Source organism: Balaenoptera borealis (assembly GCF_965194805.1).
Source record: "Balaenoptera borealis genome assembly, chromosome: 20".
NCBI classification, from domain to species: Eukaryota; Metazoa; Chordata; class Mammalia; order Artiodactyla; family Balaenopteridae; genus Balaenoptera; species Balaenoptera borealis.
The window spans coordinates 44,977,892-45,001,249 of NC_138879.1; the positions used below are offsets into that span (position 1 = coordinate 44,977,892).

Below are 23,358 nucleotides of genomic sequence, written 5' to 3' on the forward strand. Positions count from 1 at the left end.
TTTCACAAAAAGAAAACCATTTGTTGTTTTGAATTTCACTGAGTCTATAAGTCAATTTGGGGAGAATTGAAATTTTTACAATATTGAGTAGTTTTCTAATTCATGAATATGGTATGTTTCTCCATTTATTTATGTCTTTAATTTCTCTCAGTGATGTTTTTTAGTCCTTTTGTGTAGAAGTCTTGCTTAGCTTTTCTTAGTTTTAATCCCAATATTGGATATTTTTAACATTATTATGGATAACATTTAAATTTTTTTTCATTTCAATTTTTTATTTTGCAATTTTGCAAATATACATTTTCTTTAGTTTTGAATAATTAGACCCCATTAACCTACTATTCAAATTCAATAATTTCAAGATTTGCTTTGTTTCAACAATATTTGTTACTGAAGTATTTTAAAACAAATCTTAGATCTCATATCATTTCACCTATGTATACTTAGTATATACATTTCTAGAAAATATGGAAATTTAATTTATAATCATAATTTTAAACCATATTCAAATTTTCCCTTTTATTTCAAAAACGGCGGTTTACTGTTGGTGTATTCAATTTGCTTTTAACTTATAGCATATTGAGACTTACATTTTATGTTAAGTAATTATTAAAATATTAGCTTAACCACTAAAATATCAAATGATAAAGCATTCTCTATGGCAATTAAAAACAAAACTTTGGGGACTTCCCTGGTTGTCCAGTGGTAAAGAATCCGCCTTATAATGCAGGGGACGCGGATTAGATCCCTGGTTGGGGAACTAGGATCCCACATGCCGCGGGGCAATTAGACCTGTGTGCCACAAACACTGAGCTCACGCACCTCAACTAGAGAGCCTGCGTGCCCCAAACTACAGAGCCCACGCGCTCTGGAACCCGCACGCCACAACTATAGAGCCCACATGCCCTGGAGCCTGCGTGCCACAACTAGAGAAGAGAAAAAAACCCACATGCCACAACTAGAGAGAAGCCCACCTCCCTCAACGAAAGATCCCACGTGGCTCAACAAAGATCCCGCGTGCCACAACTAAGACCTGATGCAGCCAAAAATAAAATATAAATAAATAAATAAATAAATAATCTTTAAAAATAATAATAATTAAAATTTTTCTGATGATGTGAAGTTTCTGTTTCTAAATTCATTACAATTTTTGACATTGGTAAAGCCATAATCTTATAAACCTACCATGTGAGTAAAACTGTCCTTTTCTTTCATTTGATGTCTTCCACATTTATGAAACTAATGTATAACAAAAATTGCCATTCTTTAAATTTTTTTTAAAAATCTTTATATTCCTCAGTGTTCCTGTTACTGAATACATATCTTTCAGGAATCCATCAATGGGATTAAAAGCAAGCATATTTTTGTGTGACATAGTTTTACTTTTGGTTACCCTTTGTAACCTCCTCTTGCCCAAAGTTGTTAAAATGCAAGAAGGAGTTGCAGTTGTGAATTATTTTCCTTTGTGGTTTTGTACAGAAACCTTTCCTTCATTGCAGCTGGTTTTCCTCCCCATACAGTGTTCACAGGTCTCTTTCTAGAAGACTGTGGGTAGTGTGCCATGAAAACTTCCTAGACTTGGCAGACTAGGCTATGTCATGTTCACCCTCTAACATGAGAAAATCCCCCTTGAAAAGGCAATGTGGCAACTTTTGTGCAGGCCGGTTGGACTCTCACAGAGATATTTGACAGTGACTGAGGAGGAAGAGTCTCTCTGTCTTCCCAGCATCTACAGTAAGGATGGAACTAATTAATGCTCTAAAGAACCATAAAATATTCCCAAGACAACAATAATTAGCATTAAATAATTTTTCACCTATATTTTAACTTATTCAATGGTTATTGGTTTGGGGAGTTGAGGCAGTCTTAAAAGTTAGATCTTACAATAACAAGTATTTGAAAATAAATGTGACAGCTTGATATTGGATGGCTTGCCTGTTCCTTATTCTTCCTCCTTCCCTTCCTGGGTCTCCCAGTTAAATGTAGATGTTTTGCTTCTCCTGATCAGTAGTGTTAGGATAGGAGAGAAAGAAAGAACTATCTCACTGCTTTGGTTTGGCTACTGTGTAAGACCTTTTTTTCCTTGTAATAATCAGATTAACAAATTCGGGGATCATTTATAAGTATCTTAAGTTAAAGGAAAAGGGTTGCTTTCTCATATATAGAGCTAACTCAGCAAATACCAAATTTGGATAAACATTTAAAAGGAAAAACCAAACATCAGAAAACCCCAACTGATGGAACAAATTATATAAATGTGAAAGATGAGAATCCTTTTCTATGTGTTTTTGGGTGGGGGCAGGGAAGCCTAGAAGGTTTGTTCTTCTAAATAGTTTGCAACTCTAAATTATGTCAGAGTGCACACAAGCTAGATAGAGCTTGTTGAAGTTCTGATTATAAAAACCAGAGAGTCATACAAATAAATTCCATATTTAACCTGTAGTGTCCATGAACATATAATATGTACTAAGGACAAATAAACATTTTCTAGACTTACTTGTTGTCAAAAATTTTGTCTCATAGTTTGCTATTGTTTTCTCAAGGAAACTTAATCTAAATACAAGTAAAAATAACTTTTAAGGAAGTGAATCTTGAATGTGAAGGCAATAATTAAATATTTAGAGTCTAGTTAGGAAGTTCTATTACTGAGATGTGTACTGTATTGGTACAGTTGACATAGTAATTGTAGTATGTATAACAAAAAATAGAGAATTGCTGATTACAAGTTAATGTGACTAGAATTAGAAGAACCTGATTTTCTTAATCCAAGTTGAAGCATTCTCTCTTTTTTTTTTTTTTGCTTTGGATAGTTAAAAACCTGTATCAGCACCATGAACTTTAAAACTGCTAAAATACATGGGGGAAAGATTCTTCACATAAGATGAATGAGGAGCATTTAATTTCTTGGGGACTTCTGCTGATTAGTTATACTAATTAAAAGATATTATAATGTAACATTCTAGTGCCTGGGAAAGTATCCCCAGTGATAAGTTTTACTCTGGTTTCATTTCACCCCTTCTGCTTGTCAGTAATATAAGCAGATTTGTGGCAGTGGTCACAGTTTCCTGGGATTAAGAAAACTCTACAACAAAACGACCACAGCCAGATCTAAAAAGCTTCCTGTTCTGGTATTGTACTCTTTTGACTGACTCTGTATCTCTCTGAAGAATGGCTCGTGGATTCTTTTGGCTGTTTAAAAAGCAGTTGAAGTTGAATTCTAAGTGCAGAGAAGGATTGATGTACCCGGAGCAGATGTAAGAAAAGATTCTTTCTCACAACCCTTAAAACTTTATTTTTTTGTTTTTGTTTTTCTTTTTCTAAAACATTATTTTTAATGTAGTGTTTACAGAATCAAACGTTAATTTAAAACTGAGGAAGTAAGTGCCTATTAATATAACTTGAATGATTATGAAGGTAATCAGATGAAATGACAGATGCACTGTTTTCATTTAGAGCAAACAGTATTTTAGAGAAAGTAACTGGTCATAAGTGAATCTGAAATGAGGAAAGTTGCCCTAAATGTTGTTCGTTATCTCTACAGCTGGAGCTTCATTAACAAGTGCAGTTGAAATAACCAGGGTATTGCAGCAGCAGAGAAAGCACAGCAAGCCTTTCAGTAACAAAGAAAATAAAAGAATTCCTGTGTAACAGGCTTCCACACTTATCTGTGTTCTGTGATACTGTTTGTGCTGAACTAAAGCATCTGCTACTTCAAGTTAAGAGAGAACAAACTCAACATGGCGTGAAATTACTGCACTGCCATTCACATTCATGAGATTATATTGTTACCAGCCACAGGCAGGACTGGCTTTTGCATGAATAATAAAATAAAATGCTGCTTTGTGAATTTTACCTTAAAACATTACAAGGCACAGTACTAACCTTGAGCCAGGAGTGGGTTTATCTTAAAGCAGCTTTCCTCACCACAGTAGGGTCAAGACCAGTAAGAAGTCAGAAGTTGTATAGTATTGCTGCATGAGGTCTTTGGAAAGGGTATTGTGTTAAATCAGTTTACTCATTTTTAAAAATATATTTATTGTGCAGGCTAGCTGTTAGACATATTAAAAATTATTAAAGTACCATTTGGCAACATCATAGTAATAATCATTGATTCAGGCAAAAAAAATCCATGGATGCTAAAGGTAGTGGGTCAGAGTTTGATGAGGAATAGCATATTTACATAGTTACAAAGGGAAAAGATAGTAACTTTGCAGTGGAGAAACCTGACAGACACCTCATCCAAGTGATCAAAGTTATCACCAGTAATGGGAAAAATCGACTTCATGGGCCTCCTAACGTGGTGCGCTAAGAAGTCATCTGTGTTATTCCTGTGAAAAATACAGAACCTGAATCTAATCTCAAGAGAATGCCAGATAGACCCAAACTGAGGAAGAGTCTACAAAATAACTGGCCTGTACTCTTCCAAAATGGCAATGTCATAAAAGATAAAGAAATGCTAATTAACTGTTCTAGATTAAAGAAGACTCGAGAGGCAATGACTACTGTGCAATGTGTGATCCAGAATTTCCCTTCCTTGCTGTTTCATTGACTTTTTTTATCTTCTAGTATCTAGCTACAGAAGTGGTGTATTTAAACAGGAAAAAATTTTTAATAGTCAATATAATGTTATATTTGGTTTCCTTCCTATTTTACTTTCCTAGATTATGTGGATTCTAAACAGTGTTGTGGATTTTGGTTGGTGTTTTTTAAACAACAGTCAAAAATGTTAGGTCTCTTAGCCTAGTTGAATTACATTTCAAGCTACTGAAGACTTGAAAGTGATAATACTTAATTGTTTTAGCAAATTTTCAATCAGTGGGAGAAAGTGAAGTCCTCATGCTGTTTTAAAAATACTAGAATGCACTGTTTAAGAGTTTTACAAGAACTTAGGAAGTAGCAATCACTAAGATAAATTTATAGAGAAGTGATGATATTCATAAAGAAGTTTGGTGTGATTTTTGGGTAAAAAATAGGAACACTTTATTTTCAGGAAGGCAATTTGATGAGTGTCTTATTTCCTTGTGGACAAGATGAAGAAATAAACTGAGTGATTGTAGTTAATTAAATAAATAAATAATTGACTAACCATACCCCAGATTAATGATTGGATGCCGGCCTCATAGATGGCTTCTAGTGTTGTATCTGTTGCAGAGCTCTGTCCTCAGTCCTGTTCTAAACTTTAATTAACAACTTGGATAAAGGCATTGATGACATACAGACCAGATTTCAAAATGATACAAATCTGGGAGGAATAGCCAAAGCACTGAATGGCTGAAACAGAAAATGAAAGATAATGGTAGCCGAGCATGATGGGAATCTAGCAAAATAAATCTGACAGGAATAAATTGTACAAAGACAACCAGTCATCAATGATGGGTGGAAGGAAAAAAGCTTTAGGTTAATTCATGGAAACTCGATTAGCCAGATGGCCAATTGGCCATGTTTACCAAAACGCTTTGATTTAATATGTATCGATTGGGTCCAATCAGAAAAATGGAAACACATTAGTATTTCAAACACAGGGAAATATAATACAAGGAGTTGGCAATATAGGTGTTAGAAGGCTAAAAGAGAGAAAAGGCGGACACTGAGCTGTTAAAGAGAGAGTAACCACAAGAGGCAGCTATCATACCAAGAACTGAGAAACAAAAGGGAAGAAGTTACCATAACCTAGAAGCTACAGCCCCTAAGCTGCCACTCAGACTCATGAGGGGACACTGTTGTGTCCTGAAATGTACTGAAACCCGTATTACTAAAAGATGTTTTATTTATATAAGAAACCAAAATACTCAAATTGTATTCTCTACATTCAACTAAAAGTGACCACATCTGTATGAACACCTCTTCCATCTTGAATTTGGTTCTGAAAATAAAGCATAAAACTAATTTGACTTCAGTCGTGTTAATGTTCAATACTTTTTCTCCTGTCTTTAAAATGGGTTTACCACTAGTAGCCCTCCTACCTCAGATGTATTGCTAAGTGACCTCTCAGGAAGATTAAGTGTTTATAGAAATTTAGACAGAGATTTTAAAAAAAGAAAAAAGCATGGCAAATGAGTTGGGTGGGCTAAACATTCTCTTTGATTATACTTTTTTTTATCATTCTCACTGATACCTGAAGCATTATTAAGTGGATTTAATATTGAGTGTTTTAACATAAACGTATTTGTCATGCTCTGAAACACTGAAGAACAAAGTTTGGGATTGATTTCTCTGTCTTTTTTTCCTCTCCCCCTAAATATTGTGTCTTTAGGTCAGTAACAGATCCAAGAGATGGAAAGAGAGTAGCACTCAAAAAGATGCCCAACGTCTTCCAGAATCTGGTCTCTTGCAAAAGGGTCTTCCGGGAATTGAAGATGTTGTGTTTTTTTAAACATGATAATGTAAGTGAAATCAGTGTTTGGGATAAACTATTTCCTAAGTATGTTTGATTATATTAGTAAAGAGCAAAAGAGAGTTAAAAGGGGTACATGTACCATATTAAGGGATTTGGAAACCTGAGACAAATTAGACCTTTTTTGTGAATGAGCAAGTTTAAGTGAATTCTAGGATTTATTGATTGACAGATAAATATTAATTGATTTAAAGCAAATGTTAATATTTAGCTTGGGAACAATACTAATGTACAACATAAAAATAGAGTATAATATGTAGTCTGAGTGATTTAAACAGAAGTGATTGGCCCCTGATTTTAAATGCTTTATTTATATCTTTTAATATTTTAAACCAGAGATTAAGTTAAAGATGTGAGAAAAAAGTTTCTCCTCTTAAAAACAATACAGCTTTTAAAGATAACATAGTTTATCTTATTTATGGCTGTGTTTAGAGATGTCAGGATTCGTGGGGAAATAGAATCACAGTGGTTTGAGAGAGCTTCTTCTCAGCTAATTTTAATTGCTGAAATAAAAATCAGGAAAACGATAATTTCTTGTGAGTCTGACTGCTTGTTTGCACAGGAACCTGAAGAACTTTGGCCGAAGTGTAGGTCACACTTTAAGAGATAAATTTGTAAAAGTTTGAACTATTTGGTAAAACTAAGAATATCAAACTTACAGTATGTTCACTTGAAGCTCCTTGGTTTGACACATTTCACTTTATTGATTACCCCTCTTGAAATCCATTTTCCTTAAACTTTTTTAGAAAGTAACTGCTTGTCTTTCATTCAGTTGGAACTGCCTAGCAATGTGTTTGTTTGTTTCAATAACTTTGAAAACATCATTCCAGTTGCTATTTTATGACTGTTTCCTGAAATTTTGGAAGTGATTTTAGAATGATGTCTAGTGCTTGCTTTGTTATTTATTTCTTGAATTTGCCTGAGTGAGTGCCACCCCAGCATCAAAGAGTACAGACCTTATGTACATTGTCAGAGACTCAAGTAAAGGGATCCACAATGAAGAAATATTTTGAAGGTGGCATCAGAAATTCACTTACTAAGGGTTTCAATGGTTTATTCAAACCTATCTTGGCTTCTTTTATAAAGGAGGGATGGTGTGTAATAGGCTGCTATCTGTATATGTTGCTGTCTTTGTTCATGACTCATTCCTATAGAGTAACTAATTAAGTTACAAAGATAGTGTCAGAGTGAGTAGTGTAAGAAAAGAAACAAACTGCATTCTTGAAAATCACACATATTAAAACACAGCAACTACTGTTCAGAGCTCCTGAGCTGTATCGTAAAAGAGTGCTTGTGATTTCTGTGGGAATGTTCAGAAGTGAGGCAGATAGTTGGAGATGGGACATCATGGCACCACTATTTTATACATAATGAATTTATGCTGTGCACTGAGATCTACAAAAGCATCTCAGGGCCAGCATACCTGGTATGCGTGGAATGCCAATCTAAGAGGCAACTGGTATTTGATGTAGTTAAGACAACAGATGTTTATTAATTGTGTCCTGTGTGCAGAGTGCAGTGCTAGGTCATGTGGAGAATGCAAAAAAAAGTTCAAAACATGGTCCTTTTTTGAAGGAAGTGGACCAGGTGTTTAAGCATTTGTTACCAAGGGTCAGAAAATGTGTAGGTCCTTTACATATATTAATTTAATACTTAAAAGTCTTGTCAGATAGGGCTTATTATCCCTACTTTACAGAGGAGGAAACCAAAGCTTAGAGTTAAGTAATTTGCCCAAGGTCAAGGTGGCACAAGATTGAAGTCTAAATCTGTCTTGCTTCAGGGCCCATATTCATTAATTCAGTAAACATTTATTGTGCACATCCTATATCCCTAAACTACATCAGCTTCTAGGGGTTTCTACCCTCAAGGAGTTTAGTAATGTGATAAATACTGTGATAACAGTGCTGTGGGAGGACTGCCAGCATGGTTAAACGTTAATACAGGACACTGTGTGTTCTGCACATAGTGAAAAGCTGGGCAACCAAACCTAAAAATATATTCGAATCACCAAGTGAGCCTTAAAAATGCAGATTCATGGGTTTCATCCCAGACCTACTACATTGTAATCTCTGGGGTTGAGACCCAGGTAGCTGTATTTTTTTAAAGCTTCTCAGGTGAAAGATGACAGACAAGTATTGTACTATTAAGAAAAAGAGAGTAATTGTCATGGACTTCGAATCTCAAAGATGCTTTAAACAGGGAGAAACCTTAAGATGAGCCTTTTGAGATTAACATTTGATTGAATAGAAGGAAAAGAAAGGAATGTCATGATGAAAATGGCATTTAGAAAGATTAACCTGGCTGTTGTAGGAAGGTTGGATTTTAATTTGGATGTGGCTTTTTATGTGTCAGAGAATTGCTGCAAAACCCTGGAAACCTTTAGATTTTCTTTTGAACAGAACCTTCAAAGTCATTGTATCATATTCATTGATTTCAGGTGATCTGACTGATTGAGATACACATACACACACACACACACACATGCACGCACACACGCACATTTTTTTCCTTAAAGGTTGTTCATCTTAAAGGGATAGGTTCGCCTTGATGTAGCAACTTAGAGAAACAGAAATGGGTTTAACTTTCTAATGTTGTTTAGGCCTCTCAGCAGTGTCTAGTCAGAATCTGAGCTATTATAAAATCTGACAAAATATTCTCTACTTTGCCCATCTGTGCACTTGTGCGTGTGTGTACACACACACACACACACAGAGTTGTCATTTTATCAGCATGGAAAAAGGATGACTGAGGGTTTTTTCATTCTTTGATGATCTGATGAATGCCATGAACCCTCTTTTGGAAAAATACATATACACATAATTTTTATGTCATTTTAGACTTTTACTAGTCCTTTAATGCCCATCCAGTGCCTCCTTAGGACCCATTGATTCCTGCTAAGAGCCCCTGTAATAGAGTTCTTGGATTTTTCTTGTCCTTAGGCAATAGCACTAAGCACACGGTAGGTAGTCAGTCTATTGAAGAGTAAGTGAGTGAGTGAAAGTGACAGGGAAAAAAAATATGAAATCTCGGAGTCCGGAGTGATAACCTCAGTGATCTCTCTTGGAGTTACTTTTTCCCAACCTTTTAGTTCTGGAGTAGAGGAGGCAAAAGAGGAGGTAGTGAAGGCAAAGGGGGATCATTTGTTTTCCTTTGTATAGTCTGACTGAACTCAAATAAGGCCTCTCTAGGTTCATAAGTAGGATAAAGAATCATACCAATAGGACCCTCCCTTCTCTGAATGCAGACAAGCTGTTTGGCTGCAGACATTATTAATGCTAATGATTCTGCTGCTAAGGAGTATGAAAAGGCAAAGGATACTTAGAATATGTTACTTATCGGTGGATTTGGTTTTGTGTGCTCTGTGCCTAAAATTTGTGGTACTGAGCAGATTCTTGATGCATTTAAAAAATAATACAGGCTCTTGCGTTCATGAATTGGAATACTCACTGTGGTTAATACCCATATTCTTCCCCAGTTGAACTATGTATTCAATGTAATCCCAAGGAGAATCCCAGCAGGGTTTTATGCGTATGTGTGTGTGGAAATTGACAAACATTCTAAAGTTAATGGAAATGGAAAAGACCTAAAATACTCAAGACAATCTTGAAGAAGTTGAACAAAGTAGGAGATTCACACTTGAAGCATATGAAGCTATAATAATCAAGGCAGCACAAGGACAGAAAAATAGATTAATGGAACAGAATAGAGAGTCTATAAACTGACATACACATACATGTCCACCTGATTTACAAGACAGGTGCCACTGCAATCCAGAGGGAAATGGATAGCCATTTCAATAAACAGGAATCAGGGATTTTCCTGGCAGTCCAGTGGTTAAGACTTCGCCTTCCGATGCAGGGGGTGCGGGTTCGATCCCTGGTTGGGGAGCTAAGATCCCGCATGCCTTGTGCCCAAAAAACCAAAACATGAAACAGAAGCAATATTGTAACAAATTCAGTAAAGACTTTTAAAAACAAATAAATAAACAGGAATCCATTAGATATCCATATGAAAAAAATCTACTTCATGACATATACATAAATTAATTCAAAATGGATCATAGACTTAAATATGAAAAGTAAAATAACAAAACTTCTGGAATAAAACATAGGAAAATGTCTTCATGACTTTGAAATAAGCAAAGATTTCTTAACTAGACAAGTAAAGCATTGACCTTTTTTTTAAAAAAGTGTTAAACAGGACACCATTAACATTAAAAATTAATGCTCATCAGAAGTTTAAGAGAATGAAAAGACAGACCTCAGGCATTATCCAACAAAAAACTTGTTTCCAGAATATATTATGTGATAGAACAAGTTTTAAAATAAATATTTAGCATTTGAGGAAGACCATTAGAAATAAATATTTTACTTGACATTTTTCAGACTGTAAATTCTGTATCTAAACATCATATATCTTATAAAGAGCTTCTACAAATCAAGAATTTTTGCCCATCAGGAAAAGACTTAATCAAGAATTTCACATAAAAGGATAACCAAATGGCTAATAAGCATATGACAAAGTGCTCAAAGTCATTAGTCATCAGAGAAATGTAAATTAAGACTAGTGAGATACTACTGCATACTCACCAGAATGGCTTAAATAAAAGACTGACAATACCCAGTGCTGACAAGGATGTGAATCAGCTGAAACCCATCATTGCTGGTGAGAATGTAAATTCATAAAACCACTTAGGAAACCTGGCAGTTTCTGCTAAAGCTAAATATACACCTGCCCGATGACCCAGCATGTGTACTCTTTGGTATACTCAAGACAAATGACTGCAAATATCTACTAAAGGACATGTACAAAAATGTTCATAGAAACTTTATTCATGATACCATTTGGAAACAACCCAAAAGTTTGCCAGCAGTACTCTGGATAAATACACTGTGTTAGTTCATATAATGGTATACTACACATCAATAAAAGGAATGAGGATCCACACATGGGTGTATCTCACAGGCATAACAGTAAATGAAAGAAGCCATATACAAAGGTCTTCACTCATTATGATTCAATTTGTATAAAGTTCAAGGACAGGCAAAAGGAGTCTATGGTGATGGAAATGAGAATAATCGTAATCTCTGAGCAGAGATGGGTTTTGACTGGAAAGGAGCAAGGGGGGGCCCTGAAATCCTTAATTTCTTGATCTAGATTTTAACCATGGAGTAAATATTTATCATGTTATACACTTTGTATGTAAAAATTAATCAGATTATACACTTAGGATTTGTATACTTTATTATATCTTACAACTCTATAAAAAATAGTAATAGTCGCTACCTTAAAGAACTTGAAATCTATTCCGGGTGGGGGTGGTGGTGAGAGAATGGGGAGGTGGGAGCTCCTTTGCTTAAATATGAGAATGCACTCTACAAACAGTTAAATTTTTAGCCTTTACATTTAGGATTGCGATTATTCACAGCAATTGTTTTATTGACAAAGGATTAACTAAAAAAAACACTAAGCCATTAACTCATCATGTAACCAATTGATAGTGAATCTTCTAACATCACAGGGGTTAAAATTCTAAAAAGCAGCTACCGCAATGAGCTTTTGTCCAACTCTTAAAAGATTTGAGAAGTATGCTGAGACACTGGTAATGACCATTATTTAAGGATGTAGCTTTAGTTCATTTTTTAATTAAACAAGTCTGCTTGCTTTTTTTTGTATTTGAGATCCTCTGACGAGTCTGTGGTATTTTGGGATACTTCGACTCTTTACAAGTCAAAGTCTTTACAAGGGTCCTCCTATTTACATCATAAGGCTAATCTCACGTACTTTATTCCCACAGATAATAGAGGGGTTATAGAAGGACTTGGGCTTTTTAAATAGTGAGTCAGGCATGAAGTCTGGAGTTTGAAACTCTGCTACTTATTCCTTCTCACTTCCTCATTTACACCACTTATGAGATTCATGGATCATCTCTAATGGTCTAAGCACTGTTTTTGCCACCTAGAAACACTGTGGAATGCCATCATCCGATAAACATTTTGAGGTGGTAGAAAGAACAGGAGTATAAGACAACAGCCATTTCAAAAATTCCAGGCAGAGTTTAAAATATTGTACCCTCGAAGCTAAGAATCACAGCTAAATGCTTTGGTGCAAATGTCTAACACTGTTTTATATGGCTTTTCTACAAAAAGCCTCATCAAATTTGGAGTAAGAAAGCCTCATTCTTCTCTATCAAGGTTTAAAATATATGGTTGTCACTTTCCTTTAGATAACCTCTAATTATAGCAGATAGATTTGAAGTGTAAAATAGCTTTGTCTAATGGACGCTGTCACTCATTGCATTCTGTTTTCCCCCAAGACAGGATGTATGTTGTTCAGATACAGAGCTTAGAGTCCAAAAGATGTCAAGTAAAACATTAATTTTTAACTGCCTTCCACAAGCATCAAATATTCATGTTAAAATTTTTTCTATCACATAATGAGAAATGAATTTATGTGAATTTGTGACACTAGCTAATTATAGGTTTTTAAAAATATAGAAATGAAATAATTTATCTTTCATATGATAAAAATTATTCTTTGAAGGAACTGGAAAATCTGTTATTTTCCATTTATATGAGGAGTCTACGTATAAACATTTTAATTCAGAAAGGAAATATAGATATTCTTTATAAAACATCTAAACTATTTTAAAACCTTTATATTTAACTGGTTTTAAAGTGAGTGAAGGCTTTTTCAATACAGGAGGTTTTAGTTTAATTAAAAATTTTAAAGTGACAAACTTTTGGCTTGAAAAAGAATAACCTTTAAAATGAACAAGGTTCCTTCCATACATAAATTGCAAGGGGAAAAGAGAAAGAAATGGAGGAGAAATCTGTAGGTAAAACTTGAAAAACATAAATCAACCATAATATGTAAATCTTCTTCAGCTGCTGATTTAGATTAACAAACTTTTTTCAAAAAAAAATAAGAAAATTAGAAATTTGAGCACTGAATATTTGATGGTATTGAAAAACAGTAAATTTTCAGATTTGATGATTGTACTTTTTTAAAGTTTTTATCTTTTAGAGATATTTACTGATGTATAGCCGAAATAAGTCTTGTATTTTCTTCAAAATTATATAGGGAGAGTGGAGGGCATAGATGAAGCAAGAATGGTCATGTGTAGATAACTACTAAGGCCAGGTCTTGATTACATGTGTATTCTTTATACTATTCTGCCCACTTTTATATGTTTGAAATTCTCCATAATAAAAAAATTTTTTTCTTAAAAAACTAAGCTAAAGATCAGAAAATTTGAACTTGTACTACACAGTTTATTTCCTGTTAAATAATTTCTTCTATATCCTTTGAGCCTGGTATTTCTCATTAGCAAGATAGATTCAGATTCTTAGGTGTGACATCATAGATGGGGCTTAAAAGAGTAGATAAACAGCTGGTAGGGAAAGAAGGCCTATTTGTTGTGTTTCGATGGCAGAAGTTACATTGGTAGTGTGCTGCTTTTATAAAGGACTTGAATTTCAGATGCCTTAAAGTCTTTTTTTCCTACCCTAGTGACTTCTTTTTTTGTACTTGGAATAAGATCCAAAACACTTACCATAATTTAAAGAGACTTTGTGTGATATAACCCTGCCTTTCTCTTCTGTTTTATCCCAGTCTATTTTCTTCCTACCCACTATGTTCCATAAACACTGGCATTTCTGTTTTTAGAATCTGCCTGGTTCTTTCTTGCCTCAGTGCCTTTACATTACCTGACCAACACCTATTCACCCTTCAACTCTTAGAGTAGTTTTGCTTCAGGGAAACTCTTTCTCCCACTCCTCTTTACTTTTTCCCTTCATAATAATAAATGTCACAATTATATTTTTGTGTAACTATTTGTTTAATGCCTTCCTCTCCCGTGGTCTCCAGAACAGGGATGATTATCAGTTTTATTCATCAGCTTTACCCGAGAGCCTCCCACAGTACCTGCCAGATAGAATGCACTTAGTAAACATTTTTTGAAGAGAGGAGTAAAGGAATGAATGGTAGATATGGCTCCTCATGCTCTTAGAGCAACACTGATTATTAAAAATCGGTCATTTCTTTCCAGCACTCTCCTGTGCAGGGGTTCTGGTAGCATGTAGTATAACCCAGTTGCCTCTCTCATATTGGCGTAAGTAAAATTGTCTTTGATAGTGATTTTACGAAACCTATCTTAATGTTTTGGACCATGTTTCTTGATTGATAAATTTAGTTGATCTCAGTGTTCAGTTGTAACCAAGCCTAAAATCATTAATGAGTTAATAGTGTCTTTTTGCATTTATGTCATATTTTGTTTCTCTAAATTTGGCTTTTTTTTTTTTTTTTCCTTTTCCCAGGTACTCTCTGCCCTTGACATACTCCAACCTCCACACATTGACTATTTTGAAGAAATGTATCCTAACCAGGGAATGTGAAAGAAGGGAGCAATTTTTTATTAATTTGTTCTTCTAGCACCTTCTGGGGTTCATGCCTTGAAGTGTATTAAATCTCATCCTTGCAGAAGTGGTTGAGTACCTGGAACCAGGTAATTTTGAAATCCCAAGTATCTGACAGAGCACAACATTATCAATATATCCTGAGTGGTGATACCACAAAACAAGACTTCTGAACAGGTATTTCATTTAATCCCCACAGCCTTGTGAGATAGGTATTGCTATTCCCATTTTGCTGGTGAAACCACTGAGGCAGCTGTGTTGTAGTAGAACTCAATAAAGTGCTCTTATCACTATACAACAACTGCCAATCAGTTAAGAAGGTAATACTGCCCTTTTATCCACCACTTGGGGTAAGGTGAAAATTAAAGAGAGTTCTTGAATACTATAATTCTTGGTGATATTTTATCCCACCAGTCCTTTGTGGAACTAATCCCTTTGTGCAGTAAAGGGTTAACTCAGTGGACTTGGGGTGCTCCACCCCTGTACATTCCAAAGAAGAGACTGGCCCTTGACCAGCTCCTGGCTGATAGAGTCTTTGTATACCTCTTGGTATACAAAAATGAGATCTTGGGCCAGGCCAGATGGTTCTGACACACCCTTTTTTTAAAAGTATAAAATTAATCTAAGGAAAGAAGGATTGAGAAAGTTCTTTTCTCCTCAGCTATAGGTCAGTGGTAGCAACTGAGGTGAGAACATTAAGGATTCCATTTCTTAGACTTCCTGAAGTTTACCTGGCTCCTCACTGAAGAAAAGAAGGAAGCTGGTAGGATGGGGGCAGTACTTGTTTCATTCAGCAGAAGCAACTTTCTACACCTGACCAGGAGCCACCTTCTTTATCCTTTTTGTTGATGGGAAGGGCATCCACATACTAGAAGGCATTCCTCTGAGTGTGTAATGCTGTTTCTGCCTCTTTGGAAATTAAGAAATTTTCTTTATTAAATAATAATTTTACTGGATTTACAGGTATGTCAGGGGTCCCCAAGATCACCCTCAGGGTTGATGATTCAGTGAAAGGACTCAAGGACCCAGGAAAGCTGTTCTACTCATGGTTACAGTTTATTACAACAAAAGGATATAGATTAAAATCAGCAAAGGAAAAAGGTACATAAGGCAGAGTCCAAGAGAAACCAGACACAAAGTTCCAGTTGTCCTCTCCCTGCGGAATTGCACAGATAGAGTTTAATTCTCACAACAACAGTGTATGACAACACAGGTAAATGTTATTGACCAGGGCAGCTCACCTGAGCCTTGGTGTCCAGAGTTTTTATTGGAGGTCAGTGAGCCTTAGGGACTGACCTTAGCAACTCAGTCTTCAGCCCTCCTCCCTTCTCCTCACCCAGAGGTTGAACTAATACAGCTGGCCCAGGGCCCCAGGTGAACAAAAACAGGTGTTCACCATAAATCACATTGTTAGCGTAAGCCATCTGGTATGGCCAAAGCATCATGTATACTAAGACATTCATATGAGGCAGGATATTGCAAGAGTTCAGAGGTTATTTCCCAGGAGCCAGTTGGGGGCCAGTCCTAAAGACTTTTGGAATGTGTAGGTTTGGGGCAACCCAGATCTGCTGAATTAACCCTTTACTACGCTTAGACCATCTGTGGGGAATGAATGTTTTCATATAAGATAATTGGTGAATATGAGTATTTTAAATGAATGTCAGATACTTTTAGATTTTCTTCACTGAACTTAGCTAATTCATTATATCCATGTCTGTCTTATCTTATAGTTCAAGCATGAATTGTTTACATCAGGCATTAATTTTTTGTACTTGGGTTTGTCATTCCTTTAAAAACCGTATGTGTGCTTTTATAAGCTAGGAGTTCTCAATCGCTTATTATTATAGGCCATAATTTGAGTCTGGGAGATCCTGGATTCATTATTATTTCAAATACTTGCAAAGCAGAGGAAATTTTAGCATAGTTATGGTTTAAAACCATGAGTGATTGGTAGCTGATTTCAGCCCATTTCATTAGCTAGCAGAATGTTTCTATGAAATTCTTTCCCTAAAATTGTTCATGAATGTTTAAATTAAAAGCCTTTGTCATAAAATATTCATGGAACCCCTAGTACACCATTTACTTAAATGTTTTACTTTTTTATTTAATTATTTACCTTCAGGTTAAAAGATTGACACCTGTGCTTTCACAGTAATTAGCTGGCTACAGATGGAAAAACCTTCAAACCTAAACCTCAATATTCTTTATTTCTGTTGTATAATTTTTAGCTATATGTAGAATGATACACAGAAAAAAGGTGTCTTCCAGTGGTGGTGCCATTTGGAAAGCACCAAATCCTGTTAACATAAAAAAGAATTAAACCTATAGCTGCTACAGGATTATAAAGACTTTTTAGGAAGGCATGGTTTAGCTTGGGAAACAAAATACTAAAATTTTGTGTTTTAGAACAGCTATTAAATGGAAACGTTAAGAAATGCCTTAGTTATTACATATATGCTCTGCCTGATTCTTCTAATATTCTAAATAGAAAGTTTTCTGTGTCCTGTGCTTTTTAATACAAATAAATTTGTTGTAGTCAAAGCAAAAAAAAGTTTTCCCCTCAGTTTCCCTCTGAAAAATAAGAAAACTTACTACCTGCAACACAAAAATATTGAGGATTAATAGGATCTCAAGTTACTGTTTGATTTCAACTTAATATATTATCCCTCTGTGCCAGCAGCTCCCTCTATAGTATCTCAAAATCATGGCATACACATTACATATGGTTTTAGACAGTGCTTTTTTCAAGTTGGAGGATTTTAGAATGGATAATATTTTGAATTTTAAATATATGATCTTGGAATTGTGCTTTGAAGAAACTATTTTTGAGGACTGTTTGAAGCTCTTGTTTTAGGTAAGTTCTGTGTACACATATTGCTATTCATCTAATGGATGTTCCAATATTTAGTCGATAAAGGAGTCAGTTTATAGAGTCAAAAATATATATCATATTATTTAAGTTGTAAAGGGAAAGAAATAATCTTTAGTAATCTTCCAATGAACATAAAGTACCATATCATTACACTTTTTTCTAAGACTAGAAAATTGGGATGTTATATTGCATATGTAAGTTTTCGCAAATAGTATTTTAAACCAGGTCTTTTTAAAACTAATTGAATAGTTAATATCATTTTCGAAAATCTGAGGTCTATGAACATTTTGATCTAATCAGGTGTCACAATCACAGTAAGTGTCAACATGGGTATCACACAGTTAATCATATGTTTTTCCCTAAAACTGTAATAAAAATGATTATATCAGTGCCCACCAAAGATTTAGCTTGGGTTTTGAAAGACCATGCATCTTTAGATACCTCCTTAAGCAACTTTTAAAAAGACAATGATTATAACTGTTTACAAATCTTCCTACAGGGTTCAACAGATGAGTCAGGTATGGAAAGAGCAATAAATTCTACTATGACCTCTGTATCTTTTAGCTTTTGTGTTTTCATAGTTTTAAAATCTAATATATACACCTAGAAAATATATTCTTTAATAATTAAGAAAGATTATATTTTTTCTGAATTGAGCTTTCAGCTTGTTAAAGGATTACATTATTCATCTTGCACTTTGAGTTCCTATTTGGAAATGTGTATGAAAGCAGTTTGGCATTTAATTACTTTGAGCCTACTGAAATTTCATCCAAGAGAAACAAGTTTCTAATTGTTTGATTGGAAAACATTACTTATCATGCTTCCATCAGGATTCTGGACTCTGTAACATAAACAGGCCCCTTCCCAGAAAGTACTAGATGCCGACTGGATTAGAAATTAAAATTTGGCTTGCTTTGGGAAAAGCTTCTTTTTAACTTGAGAAACATAATCTTAGCATTTTATGGAGAAAAATATGGATGGTACAGGTCTTCTGTGCTAGAAACAATTACAGCCTAAAACCACTGGAAACAAGAAGTCTAACGGGATGACTATGTGTCCCAGTTTGCCAGGACTCCTGGATTTTACCTGATATCCTGGTATAAATACTAAATAAGTTTCTCCTTTCACTTTCAGAAATGTCCCCGTTTGAATTAATAGGTTTGGCTTGTGCAGGCAATGTTTAAACAGGAATTTCTTGTCGTAAAGGCAGCGAGGGAACCTACACATCCAGTTCAGCCAGTTAAAGTCCTTGGTAGGCAATAATGTAATACTATCACTTAAACTACTCCCAGATGCAGTAGTTTAATTGATAGTGTTAGTATACTATATTTTATATACACAATATGTAATTCCCTAGTGCTATGAAACAGCTCTATAACCCTCAGGGAATCTTAGGAGCCAGTGAAAAGCTAAGAACAAACAAAATAAAATGTGTATATGCATATATAAGTACACTCTTTCTGCAACAACAGTACCAGCAAGGACCAGAAATCTACATTATAGGAGTTTTGAAGATTCCCATATTGTTAGAATTTCCTCTTCATTTATTCAATAAGCATAAGCATCAACTATGTTCCTAGAACCAGGAATTTTTTTCTGTTTTGCTCACTGTTGTATTCCCAGCGCTTAGAACAGTACCTAACATATAGTAGGTGCTACATAAATAAGATAGTCTCTGCCTTTCAAGTTTGTAATCTAGTGGGGGATACAATCATGTAAACAATAATTATAATATAGGTTGGAAAGTATAGTGATAGAAAAAAAATCTACACATCCTGAGAGCGTTGAGGATCTGATTTTTCACTCTTTCCCATTTTAGTTTCCAAGCTGATTACTTGAAAAGCATTTGATGATTTAAAACAAAAACTTTCACTTACCCACTGTCACCAATTCTGGCTCCTTAGCCCTGAAGCCTAGGACAGAGACAAAGAAAGGCAAAACCAAGGAAAAGTTAGCAGAACAGTCCAAGAACAGCAAAATTCCTGACTTTAACCACCTTAGTATCTACTGACTCTTTGGCTCTTTACTTTTTTAAAATTTAGTGTGTCAGGCATTGTTCTAAATACCTTTAACTCCATTTTAAAGATGAAGAAACTGTAGCTCAGAGAGGCAGATAACTTGATCAAGGTCACTTAAAAATGATAGAGCTGGGATTTGAACCCATGTTGACTGGTCCAGTGGGCCAAGCGTGCTCTTAACCCACTGATGCCTGTTAATGTTTTCTCTCAAGAACAATGTTTCCCTCAAGTCTGTGGGGTGAGATAAGATGTAAAGAAGAAACTATTATATATGGTAGAATGTGCCAAAAGAATATAGACAGGTGATGTGGGACTTCAAAAGAAAACACAAGACTTCGTGGAGGAAAAGACATTTCAGTTGAGTATGGAAGGATGAGAAGGATTTGGATGGGTAACATTGAGGAGGGTGGATATTCCAAATGGAGGGAGTAAGTATTAGCATCTTTTAGGGAATGGCTAGAGTTCAGAATGCACGAATAATGAGAAATTAAGCTAGTTAGGGCCAAGTCATGGAGAGCCTTGAATGTTGAACTAAGGAAATTCATCTTTATTCAGTAGGCATTTTAGGGCCCAATGAAAGATTTTTGTGGTGAGGAATGACGGAATTGGAAGCGTACTTTATAAACTTAACAAAGAATTTCTGTTTGGGTGATGAGAAAGTTCTAGAATTGGATAGTGGTGATAGTTGCATAACATTGTGATTGTGCTTAATGCCACTGAATGGTGCACGTAAAATTGGTTAAAATGGTAATTTTTATTATGTATATTTTACCAAAAAAATTTTTTTAATTAAAAATACCTTAACAAGGACCTGACTTTTGGAGCTGAGAGGCAGTGACTACTGTGCCCAATATAGTGAAAAGACAGAAGGATTTTTGGCAATTGATTGGGACTTCTTTAGCCATGTACTCAACAGCCTAGGTTGTCGAGTTGATGACTGGTTGGGTATTTACAGAGGCAAGACAAGGAAATGAAGAAATCTGAGGGGCTGCTTAGAACATTACAGAATGGCTGGCCACATCGGTAGAGAAGTAATTGAAATCAGAAGAGGACTTGGCGTACTCTGAGAAAGGGGAGAGGCAAGATCCAAAGACAGATGTTGGGATGACAGCAAATAGCAGGCTCAGCAGGAGTAGTCGTGTGGTTTGAATATGGAGATTATTCTAAGAAAGGAAGAACAAGTTGTAGTAGCTTCAAGATCTAAAGCCACGCTTTGAAGTGGATGAAGTAGAATAATAATGAAAGTCTTTAGAGTTCAGGTGGTTGAGAAACTGAGGGGTAGAGAATCTCTACCCTGGCGGCACATCACATTCACCTAGGGAACTTTAAAAAAAAAAAAGAAAAGAAATGAACAGACCCTGCATCCCAGAGATATATATACACACACACACATACATATATATATATTCTTTTTCATAATCTTTTCCATTATGATTCATTACAGGATATTGAATATAGTTCCCTGTGCTGTACAGTAGGACCTTGTTGTTTATCCATTTTATACAGAATAGTTTACATTTGCTAGTCCCAAACTCCCAATACAGCCCTCCCTCACCCCACTTTCCCTTGGCAACCACAAGTCTGTTCTCTATCTGTGGGTCTATTTCTTTTTCGTAGATAAGTTCATTTGTGTCATATTTTAGGTTCCACATGTAAGTGATATCATATGGTATTTGTCTTTCTCTTTTGGACTTACTTCTAGTACAGTAATCTCTAGGTCTATTCATGTAGCTGCAGATGGCATTATTTCATTCTTTTTTATGGCTGAGTAATAGTCCATTGTGTGTGTGTGTGTGTGTGTGTGTGTGTGTGTGTGTGTGTGTGTGTATATACCACATCTTCTTTATCCATTCATCTGTCGATGGCCATTTAGGTTGTTTCCATGTCTCGGCTATTGTAAATAGTGCTGCTGTGAACATGGGGGAGGGGTGCGTGTATCTTTTTGAATTATAGTTTTGTCGGGATATGTGTCCAGGAGTGGGAGAGTGGGATTGCTGGATCATATGGCAACTGTATTTTTAGTTTTTTAAGGAACCTCCATACTGTTCTCCATAGTAGGTGCCCCAGCTTACATTCCCACCAGCAGAATAGGAGGGTTCCCTTTTCTCCACACCCTCTTCAGCATTTGCTATTTGTAGACTTTTTAATTATGGTCATTCTGACCAGTGTGAGGTGGTGCCTCATGGTAGTTTTGATTTGCATTTCTCTAATAATTAGCAATGTTGAGCACCAGAGATTCTGATTTAATTGGTTTGAGTTGGATCCTAGGCATCAGTTTTTTTTTAAAACTTCCCTCCAGTGAACTTAATGTGGCCTCGGGGTTGGGATCTACTAGACTGAAGCACTGGAATGATTCTCAGTATGAATGTTGAAGTTACCAGTGACCACCTGGGAGACTCTGAATACGTAAATGTAAACTAGCTTTTTGTGTCATGTAGCTAAAATCAGGATTGTTGTATAGGCTGCTAGAAAAGACAACGATGAGAGAATGTGGAATGTGGAATTAGCTTCTGTTGTATATTTTTTAAGAGGTTTTTGAGCATAGCAGTGGGACCAACCATAGCCTGGAAAGGGTGGGAGAGAAGAAGGCAGCTTACTCCTTCTCTACTTATCAGCTCTTTTTTTTTTTTTTCCATTAATTTTTGGCTGTGTTGGGTCTTCGTTGCTGCTTGCGGGCTATCTCTAGTTGCAGCGAGCAGGGGCTACTCTTCGTTTCCGTGCGAGGTCTTCTCATTGCAGTGGCTTGTCTTTGTTGCAGAGCACGGGCTCTAGGAGTGCGGGCTTCAGTAGCTGTAGCATGCGGGCTCAGTAGTTGTGGCTCGCGGGCTCTAGAGCGCAGGCTCAGTAGTTGTGGTACACAGGCTTCGTTGCTCCATGGCATGTGGGATCTTCCCGGACCAGGGCTTGAACCCATGTCCCCTGCATTAGCAGGCAGATTCTTAACCGCTGCAGCCACCAGGGAAATCCTGTTTCTTGGCTCTTAATGTCTGGGTTTGTGTATACGTGCCTTTATTTGCTTTGGAGGACTGTGATGATGGAAGATTAGTAATCCCAGGCTCTACCACCTACATTTGACAGACACAGAAGCTTGCCTTTGCCTTCTGTAGGGTACTTTGGGAAGAAAAGAGCTGAGGTTTGAAATAACATAATATTTTCTAGGATGCTTTTTCTGTTTCATTGCATTTGTGGTTATAGCCTTAGTGACAAGGACTCAGCCAACAGAATTTTCTGGGCCATGACAGGGGATGTAGAATGACAACTTTCCAGGGTTTTTTTCTTTTTTTCCAGTGGTAGACTAGACTTCTTTTTCTTTTTTTAGTCAATTTTACATCGCAAATTAAAGGTAGTTTTAATTTTTTGATTTTTGATATTCTATACAACAAATTAGTTACCTTAAAAAGAAGAGGAATTTGCCTTAGTCTGGGAAAGAGATTGTTATATTCAAACATTTTAACACCGTGACCTTTTATTCCATTGATTTCTATAGAGAAGCACCGGCATGCTTCAGAAAAGGTCAGTGATTCTAATTGAAGCACACACCAATTTTTTTCTGGTTGCAAAGACGCCCATGGTTTTTGTTGCAAAGAAGATGATGAGATTTAGGGCTGACCATTTGTTACCAGAGAAAGCAATTTTCTCTGTGATGCATTGCTGTTTTTC

At 35.8% G+C, this 23,358-nt stretch overlaps 1 protein-coding gene across 7 annotated transcripts in view; it reads left to right on the forward strand.

The window, feature by feature from the left end:
- NLK (nemo like kinase) overlaps positions 1–23,358 on the forward strand; it is a 146,698-nt gene that overhangs the window by 80,544 nt on the left and 42,796 nt on the right. For all 7 annotated transcript variants that reach the window (XR_014238298.1, XR_014238299.1, XM_082371288.1 and 4 more), the window contains exons 2-3: positions 6,251–6,380; positions 14,710–14,765. Coding sequence is in view for 5 of the 7 variants with exons in the window: in XM_082371288.1 (XP_082227414.1) it covers positions 6,251–6,380; positions 14,710–14,765 (186 nt within the window). In the remaining 2 variants the exon portion in view is untranslated. The remainder of the gene's footprint in view (positions 1–6,250; positions 6,381–14,709; positions 14,766–23,358) is intronic.